At 37.3% G+C, this 9,882-nt stretch overlaps 1 protein-coding gene across 2 annotated transcripts; it reads right to left on the reverse strand.

Moving 5' to 3' along the window:
• Positions 1–3,538: 3,538 nt before the first annotated feature.
• On the reverse strand, positions 3,539–9,580 carry ifrd1 (interferon-related developmental regulator 1). 2 transcript variants are annotated; one of them, XM_058774328.1, is made up of 12 exons: positions 9,363–9,580; positions 7,371–7,475; positions 7,172–7,250; positions 6,932–7,056; positions 6,666–6,823; positions 6,513–6,563; positions 5,620–5,798; positions 5,378–5,486; positions 4,472–4,606; positions 4,255–4,383; positions 4,087–4,182; positions 3,539–3,985 (listed from the first exon to the last, which is right to left on the reverse strand). In XM_058774328.1, exons 1-12 carry the CDS (start codon positions 9,391–9,393, stop codon positions 3,899–3,901), a joined length of 1,284 nt encoding a protein of 427 aa, XP_058630311.1. In that variant the 5' UTR covers positions 9,394–9,580; the 3' UTR covers positions 3,539–3,898. The 2 variants fall into 2 exon arrangements, with proteins under 2 accessions (XP_058630311.1, XP_058630312.1); XM_058774329.1 differs by lacking the exon at positions 9,363–9,580 and adding an exon at positions 9,134–9,325.
• Positions 9,581–9,882: the final 302 nt, after the last annotated feature.

Genomic DNA, 9,882 nt, shown 5'->3' on the forward strand with positions numbered 1-9,882 from the left:
GTTGTCTATAATTCTTAAGAACTGATTCTTTTAAACGAGTCAATCGAAATGATTCATGTGAGTTAGTGGTTTGAATCAGAGTCGTGAGTTTGACAAATGATTCCCTCACGGAACCCCGAGTCATTTTTCGATTATAACTGATTCGAATCGAACCAGGAATATATTTTAGGTTCGCGAGCTTTACAGCGTTGTTTGACAAATTAATGATACATTCAAAAATGTTTTACTATATATTTAATTTACAAATATATATAGCCTAGTATAGGCCTATGAAGGCTATATGTAATGAATTAATAAATGTATTTTTAATTCATTATTAATTATATGAATAAATATTATTTTTAATACTATTTAATATAAATATTAATATGCGGCAATATATTATTTGTTTATATAATATAATGTCTTATGTATTTTATTAATATATTGTAGAATGTGAATTTATAATATTATAATATGAATTCATAATATTATAGTAATTTATACATTTGCCTTCAAATATTTTACAGTAAATATTATTGGTTATAATATGTGGCCTGTGAATCTTATATTGGGAGTCAAAGATCTGAAAACTCTTAAATGTAGTTTGACGTCTTTATGGGTATTTTGCTGGTTTGAAGTCAGACATCTAATTTTTGCACATCGTTGAAAAGATCATTCCGAGTTCAACAGATTCTCACACTGACCCAGAATTCAAACCTCCTGCCGGCTGCTACTTTCTGAGTTTTAGGCCAAAGGAAACTAATTATACCACAATGGATGTCGCACATAAACATGAGGCCACCGTTGTGCCATCAGGACATGAAATATGTGGGTCACAGTAGCTCCCTGAACCTTATTTATTCAAAACCTGGGGAAAAAAAGACCAGGGAGAAACTTGAATTGAGTGTTTTATGGTATTATGGAGATCAGAAATGGAAAGTCCAAAGGCAAAAGTCTGTGAAGATGCTGTTTCATGTGCAGTGCAGCTCTGTGACAAAATAACTCTAATCTACAGATGAATTTTTCATGCCGTTCGGTCTGAACTGTCAGGACGGTGGCAACAGGAAGCAGACCGGAGAGGAGGAGTTCTGTCAGGAAACATCAGGTCTGATTTATGAAACGTTACAGAGCTGTGCACCACCATGCTGCTTCAGAGATGCTGCTGTATGTTTACTGAACGAGATGCACTCAGATGCACAGCTTTATTTGCTGACCCGGGTTATGCCGACATGCATGACATGACACTGTTGACCTGAAATTATATATGAAATAAAGTAGCCTATATTTCCTCAAATGTGTATTCACTAATAATGTGACTTTTTTGTGTGAGTTTGCAAAATAAAACACATTGTTCAGAATAGCATACTACTACCATGCTACTTATACTAGGCCTATTGTTGTATGCAATATATATTCTGCAAAGCAGCCTATGTGAATTTTCAACCACATGACCTTTTACAAAACACCGGTAAAAACAGTATCCCATAATGCATTGTGCTCGCTCTGACTTCCATTTTCAGACAAGTACACAAAATTGGATTAAAAATGCAGAGTAGTCATTTTAAAACTGCTAACAGGATGCCACTCACTGACTTAAACTATTTCGACGGTTTAAACAGTTAGAAATATGTCACTGCATAATGAATTTTATTTCACATTAAAAAAAAATTGTATAGTATATGGGCAGTAGTGCACAGTATGCAGCAGTGTTAATTTAGTATTAAACGGTTTCTTCCATATGTTAACATATGCTGTGTGCTATTCCAAATTGAACCTAGCCTAGTGTGTCCTCTTTTTCCAGGACATATCCTGGGCGACATTTCTAAATTGCCAAAAATGTCCCCATTGTGGCTTTGGTTTCCTATTGTTTTCATAACTTGCTGAAGGTAATGACTGAAAAGTCGTTTGACCAATAATGTGCAGGCATTGCAAATAATCGACCAATCATGGCGTGCGAGAAGGCGGGATCTACAGAAAACGGTCAAATCAATCAGTAGCCCCTCACTGCAGAACAAAGATCCAGGGGGCGGGGTTGGATCCACATCTAGGGTGTGAAGATGGGTAGGTTTAGGGGTGGGGATGGGTGGGTTTAGGGATCCAACCACACCCCCTGGATCTTGTGTTCTGCAGTGAGGACCATCTCAAATCAATGCAAATATGCGTACATAAAATATGTAAGGGCTCAGAGACCGTCAGTACGAAAACAAAGCCAAAACCGGGACATTAGGCAATTAAATATGAAATGCGTAAATGAGGAGCAGGCATATAAATAAAACAGCAGGTCAATTACTTTGCTTCTGATTAACAAAACATCAATTCGTTAATCTACACAGGATTATGACAATCCTAAAGAAAGTAAGAGCACTGAAGAACGGTCTAGTAATAAGTTTTCATGTCCTGTAAAGGCTGTTAACTCCTGACCTGAATCTGGATGACATGCTGTGGCAGGACCTGAAGAGCACTGCTCATGCCTGACGTCCTTCAAGATGTCAGAGGCTCACACTGTACTGCTGCAAGTAGGTATCACAAGTTCATTTACTTCTGCATAGTAAAATAGCTAGGAAAAGCTATACATGTAATGTTACAGTAAAAAAATAAAAACAGGTTTATTAGTTAACAGACTTAACATGATTTAGTTTTAAAGCATTAAAAATGCTTTCTGGAAGTGGAAAGAATATTACAAAAAAAAAAAAAAAATTGGCAGGCACAACTCATGCCATTTAACTTAAATTCAAATCAATTAAACTACAAAAATGAAAACCAGATAAAATACCTTAAAAACACACACACTCTCTCTCTCTCTACATATATAAACTTCTTAAAAAAAAAAAAAAACATTAAAACAGGCAACATACAAAACTACTAAAACTTTAAAAAAATATCCAATTAAATTACTGCATAAATGAAACTATAATAGTACTGTTTTGACTGATAATCTCACCGTCCAAAAACATAGATTTAACCCAATCCCTAACCCTACCCATAATTCATTCCTAAAATCAGTGTGAAACGATAGCGGATTAACAAGGGTGTAGAAGCACCTAACCCTGACCGGAAGCCTAAAACAGATATTTTCTGAAAAGTTATCCCTCAGTTCTGATTGGTTGTTTGGAATGTTGCTCCAGGATCAATAATGATGCTGATCCAGGAACATGTTGTACTTTGTGAAATCAGGCTCACCGTATTACCCCCATAATGCAATGAAACCGTAAGTCGTGTTTGGAATAGCATAGGATATATACAAGTCACTTATTTATCATAACCATTGGAAAGTGTGTTTGTGAGAAGCAAAGACTGTAGAATACCCACTCAGTGCCTTCATGACCATGTCATGTGATATGGTGCCATTACAAAACATCAAATTGTTATTTCAGCTTCAGTGAATCAGTGTCTATGGCAACTGTGAATGAAACCGATTCAGTGCAGAGGAGGTTCAGAATGTCTAATTCAGCCGTTTCTTTGAGAGAGTTCAAGGCCTCTCGTCTTATTAAAATGAGTCATCCATAATCATGACAGACACTGAAGAAAACAAAGCAAAACTTTTGAATAGGGGGCATCAACTTCATCTAATTTTATTAATTTTTTTTTTTTTTTTTTTAATGAACAGCCTTGTCACTACAGTACAGCCCATCTTGACATTCCACTTACACAAAATACTTATAAATACTGTGCAATTCATAACATTACAGGACCTATAACTACACAAACAGAAAACATGATCTGATGTTAGCGAACCCAACACCACTTACATATAAACAAATTAGACTTAGAGAAATTAATGAATTTATAGTTAGGAAATATTAACATTTTACATAGATTTATATATAAAAAGACCACGTTAGGAATGCAAAGAATCTAAAGACTTAAACACAAGATGGGAAAAAAAAAAAAAAAAAAAAACGCTTTACAAAACTTTTTAAAACTCCCCAACATCCACCCTTTTGTCCCGAAACTTGTTCCTGGCCTTGGTTCGAGCTTTAAATGCAGCTGCATTGTAGAGGTGCTGAAAGAAGAAAAGGATATAATTACAAAATCGAAACCTATAATTTCAGAAATGTTAAAAAAAAAAAAACGATACATGTGGAAGACAAACAGCTTTCCTACCCTCTCCAGCCTGGAGGTCTTCATGGCTTTCAGAGCAGCAGAGTCGATCAACATCGGTGGTCCCAGCTCAAACACGTCCCTAATGAACTCGTTCGCCTGTGGTCAAAAAATGTAACTTTAATAATCACTTCAAAAGACCCCATTTTTGGATCTAGTCTAGAGCTTTACCTGTAGATGGTAGTTCATCCCAGAGCCAACGAACTCTCTGAAGGCGTCATAAGTCCTCTTCCTCACCCAGCTGTCAATGACCATTCGCTCTGTGCCGAAGCGGATTGTTTCGCTCTGAAAATTCCCTTCCTGTTCCAGACACAGAAGAGAGGTCAGAGTCTGAGCTGCAGCACCCAGGAGTCTGTCAACTATGACAACTGTTCACTTCCTATCTCACCTCTACGGCCTTGAGGACATCTCTGAAGACAGACCTTTGCTTCCGCTTATCAGTCTTGGCTCTGTGTTTATTGCAGTCAGTGGCTAAAGCATTCAGCTTCACACACAATGGCTCCCAGCCATCATAATCAAACTCCTGTGAAGGTACAAGTCATTATATTAGAAACAAAGTTGGAAAAAAAAAAATTTTCTAAGTTAATTCACTAAACCAGCGTTTCCCAATACCAGTCCTCGCACCCCCTGCTCTGCACATTTCGTATGCATCTCTTATCGCGTACAACATTTGTTCTATTCGCAAGTGGCCTGCGAAGTGGACATTACAGGATATTCCGCCATGATTCCAGTTTGAAATTAACTGGAAATAAACATGAGCACCGCACGTTTCAAAATCGAAACCCGGTTTGGAAAATTTTGGATGCGATTCATTTCATCTTGCATGTAATGTCTGATAAAGCAGCGTTTGTGAGCGGAGCGCTGCTTTGTGTACAGCCGTTACTGGGGAAACCTCTTTCTCCCACTCAAAGTATGCAGACTGGACTTCAAGGAATGGGATTGGGAAGCGCTGCACTAAACTATTACAACAATTTTATGTAAAGTTAAACATTAAATTAATAATATTATGAATAAATTAAAACTAAATTAATATTTAAATAATAAATATAACTTGTTTGATTTTTTTTTACTATTTTCTAAAAAAAAAAAAAAAGCAATTAAATAAAGTTTAACGCATTAATGAAATAAGTTTAAATATTTTAATTTCGTTAAATATTTAAACACTTTAATAATTAAATACAATACATTTATTAAATTAAAAATGTTAAATTAAAAATGCATTAAAGAGTTTAATAAATTATATTTTCATAATAAAATGTATATAATTTTACTATTATAAATACACACAACTTACAGGATCAACATCTCTGATGAGCTCAAACAGGAGAGCGATGGTCTCGCCAGCAGCAATCCTCATGTTGACATCGTCATTCTCCAGCAGACGTGGAAGTTTAGCGAGATGTCTGAAAACAGTAAAATTAGTTTAGAATAAACCTGGGAAAATGTCGTACCTTAGTTTGTAGGTCCCAACATTTCCTTCCTTTGAGACTTCCATCAAGGATCTAAGGTCTAAAAACAATGTTTCCCTACACTTACTTTTGTGCAATGGCTCTGATGTGGCTGCCGGTACAGATGGTAAGCAGTAGGGACCAGGACAGGAGAGCATTTTTGTGGAGCTGCGTGGTTTGAGGATTCACAGAAGTTCTGCTTCCATCTTCTCTGACGTATGAGAGAGTGAAGAGGCTCTCAAAACACTCCATAGTGGCATACACATCCTGGAGGCGACACAAACATCAGGTTTAAATCCTGAAAGCCTTCAAGGTGTCAACATGTCTAAGTACATGGAAAAACTGCTCAACAGGTTTATGGTTAACTTGGGAAAAACTTTGACTGGATCATTAAATCACTCTTGAACCAGATGGGCCAGATTTCAGAATGAATCGGTCAATCAGATTTGAGAACCAGTTCATTGGAAAGTACTGGCTCAAAAGACTGAACGGTTCACGAGTGACGTGGTTCTCAGATGATCCAGTTTAGCTCGCTGATTCAATGAGCTGTTTTCATGCTGATGATTTCCATGACGGTTGGTTGGTGTTTTAATGCCATGCCAGGTTTCTTGGCTATTTCCATGGCAACTAACAAGTTCAAATGCTATAAACCAGCAATATTAAAAAGCTATACAATGTGTTAAGAAGCTCGTTTTGGATTTGGAAAAAAATGGATTCAAGTTTGACTAAAGAGAATTTAAACCAGCACAATTTGGATGAATGGTCATTGTATGGAGAGAAACCCCCCCCCCAAAAAAAACTGCATATAAAGTCTGCTAAAAAAAAATCTTTATGGTCCACAGTAAACAAGTGACAGCATATGGGTTTGAAATTACATGAAAAGTGCCATTTATTTTCTCTTTTTGGTTTGAGTAAAATATCCCTTTCTGATGCCCACTTGAAAGTAAAAGACCGTACTAAAGCTTTCATTGCCAAACTTACCATGATATCATCTTCTGCTACAAGAGTGCAAAGGCCTAGACTTGTTGCACACTAGAAAAAGTCGAGATGAACAGATTGTTACAATCTCAGATTTGCTGGATTGTGAAATCATTTTAATTCTTTAAGGCGCAGTAGAGGAGCACGACTGCTTACAGCTTGTCTAGCTTGAATGTTAGCTGCTCCATCGTTGAGGATGGTCTTAAATACAGGTTTAAGGGTCTTAAAAACCTCCTCGCTCTCAATCCCAGACCCCAGCTGGATGCACAGGAGACACGCCAGCGAGGCTGCGGCGCACTGCTCCACTCCTTTACCTGGTTTGCAAATGCAAACAGCCAACTTAACTTTCTGCACTGAAGTCATGGCAATATCTAGAGAAAAGAGTTCATTTCCAACTATTCGAAAAAACAAATGAAGCCAACCTTTTTTCAAACAGCGCTCAATGCTGTCCGTGACGGTCATCCTTCTCTCGGAAATGAATTCGTAGAGGATTTTGGTTGCCATGGCAGTCTTTAGTCCATCAAGGGCACCTTGTCTGGTCTTGGCACTAGAAGGGGAACATAATTATGCAGTTCAGACTGCTGCAGGCTTGAGGTTTTAGCAGAAATTGATTATTCTAAACAATCAAGGACAGCTGATATCAGAAATCTGAATGAACAAACCTCTTATCCACTGTGCTGTCGATGTACACCTTCAGTTTGTACTGGAAGTCCTCTTGAGCCATTTCTTCAGTTTCACCGGCTGTCAAACAGGATGAGAGCTAGTCAAATGTTGCTTTCTTAGTTTAAGCTCTACACAAGAGCTTATCCATGCTTTTGCGTCGCACTATTGTAATAAACAAATGAGACCATAGATACCCACCTTCCTCTGCTGCACTCGTTCTTTCACTGAGGCTGCTGCAGTGACTGAGGGTCTCAATAGATGCATCTTCATCACTGAACGGCTGGACATTCCCCTGTTGTCCCCCTGCAAAAACAGATACACTATAAATCATTCTTTAATAAAAACCTCTTTGCGATGCTGCATCACATTGTTTAATCAGCACATTTTCAGCATGGATCGGATTCTGTTGCAGTCAGATTAAAATGATCAGCAATCTTAAAATAAAAATTTGTTCTACAGAACAGCATAACCTCATAAAACAGATGAATGTATAAACTGTTTTAATGCACTGATGTGTTTAAATGGGGGAAAGTTACAAGTTCTGAAAGTTACAGTATTTTTGGAGTCGTACAATCTTTTTAGGGTTTCTGAAAAGTCTCTTATGCTCACCCCGGATACATTAGTTTGACCAAAAATACAGTAAAACAGTAATATTGTAAAATATTACTACAATTTAAAAAAAACTTTTCTATTTTAATATATTTTAAAATGCAATTTATTCCTGTGATGCAAAGCTGAATTTCCAGCAGCTATTACTCCAGTCATAAGCGTCACATGATCCTTCAGAAATCATTCTAATATGCTGATTTGCTGCTCTAGAAAGACTTGTGTTGAAAAAAGTTGTTTTGCTTAACATTTGTGGAAACGGTGATAAAATAGAAAATATATAATGGAAGTTAAATGGAAATCATTTTCAAATTATAAATGTCTTTACGGTCACTTCTGATCAATTCAGTGCATCCTTACTGAAGTATTCATTTCCCAAAAAATAAAAAAAACAACCTTACTGACCCCAAAATTTGAATGGTAGTATACTTTCGATAAACAGAAGTGATCTCATTTTATGAACCCTAATGACACTTACAGAGAACTGCATTTTCCAACTAATTTCAGACGGTCAATAAGACATAGGTGTGCAGAACTCTGACCTTATGGAACCAATAAGTCTGTATGAGTGTATGTATTAAATTCAGCCACGTGTTATCAGCCCAGACATCTGCAAAAGGTACAAAGTGTCTCATACTGTTTGGCAAGGTCGGAGGACGCAGTAACTTCTACTTTTCAAGTTATGCAAACAAAACAGCCATTGTGTTGGATTTCTCAGACAAAAGTAAATACATCTAGATATAGAATAGTACAGCAGAGATACAGCTAAACCATCATGTGGGACGTGTGAAGGACTACAGCAGGCTGCCAGCACACGCAGTCTCTTCTCCCATCCAAAGGCATGTGCAAATCCAGCGAGCAGATGGGCTGAGAACATTTAATAACAGACTACAGACTGATTTATACACGTCTACAGCTGAAAAATTTGGACCGTTTTTCTGGTTCGTTCTTCCTCTGCTCGATTTGGTCCCTAACAGGCCTGTGTTATATAAGCAGGCTGGTGTGGCCGCATGGCCTGAAATAACCTCAAATACACATTGACAGCTGAAAGTTTACTCAAAATATTATAGCAGCTTCCTCCTATTTGACATTTCACATAAATTCGATCTTATATTATATACACAATAATTCATTTATTAATCTTAAATCATCATATTTCGACCTAAATGATCCAAGTCGATTGTTGTTTTGTTATTAGTTATACTATATCACATAATCTTATTACTTTGTTCTATATGTTAATCTTTCTTCATTTGAGAAGTTTAATCTAACCAACGGTTTATATAGACCATAATGTTTAAAAATAAATAACATTCCCTTAAAAACAAACACCACATTTAGAAACTCCAACGTACATTTTCTACTTTCCATGACTCGCACTGTGTATTATTCTTTTGTTTGGGTCAAAGGAAAGACACTCCTGGCTGTCAACCAAAGCGGGTCACGTAGTAATGGGAGTTGTAGTTCTCTTCCTTCAATTTCATTACGCGGTCGGCGTGTAAAGAACTACAAATCCCAGAATCCAAACCGCGCATCAGGCCGCAAAAAACAACCGGTCATTTCCAGACACCCCATCCTACTTACCTTTGCCGCTCCTTTTCTTGGCCCGTGGCATTTTGCTTAAATTAGTAGTTCCGTGCCTAAAATCAACCAATACACGACCAGTTTTTACTATAATGTCTTTTCAGTTGAGTATATTCCAGTGGCACAGTGAAAAGGAAAGAATTAAAAGCGATTCCGGTGTTAGACTTGGAGCGCGAGCGATACATTTTCCCTCTCAAACTAGGGCTGCGTCACCGCGCTGCCGCGAAGCGCTTTTATACGACAGATGATGACGTGTTTAAAAAGGCGTTACCTCACGTGGACCTGGATACAGCAGAACCAATCACGTTTCAGGATGCGCCGACGTCATCACAAATGACAGACTTCCGCTTTTGCTGTCACGTCCTCATGCGGGTTCCACGAGTGCACGTTTACACACGGATCATAGCACGTTATTATCGTTAATATTACTATTATGATGTTTTTCAACTTGACGTACTTTTATGTAACGTGTTTTTTGTGTATTAAAACCAACACATTTAAACTTCTATGAATCTATGAA

This window comes from Onychostoma macrolepis, chromosome 04, assembly GCF_012432095.1.
Source record: "Onychostoma macrolepis isolate SWU-2019 chromosome 04, ASM1243209v1, whole genome shotgun sequence".
NCBI classification, from domain to species: Eukaryota; Metazoa; Chordata; class Actinopteri; order Cypriniformes; family Cyprinidae; genus Onychostoma; species Onychostoma macrolepis.

Coding starts and splice junctions, on each gene's coding strand:
- ifrd1 (XM_058774328.1), bottom strand. CDS start 9,393: ATGCCACGGGCCAAGAAAAGGAGCGGCAAAG. Junction 7,476..9,362: donor CAAGAAAAGGAGCGGCAAAG/GTAAGTAGGATG, acceptor CTGTTTTTGCAG/GGGGACAACAGGGGAATGTC. Junction 6,564..6,665: donor ACATTCAAGCTAGACAAGCT/GTAAGCAGTCGT, acceptor GACTTTTTCTAG/TGTGCAACAAGTCTAGGCCT.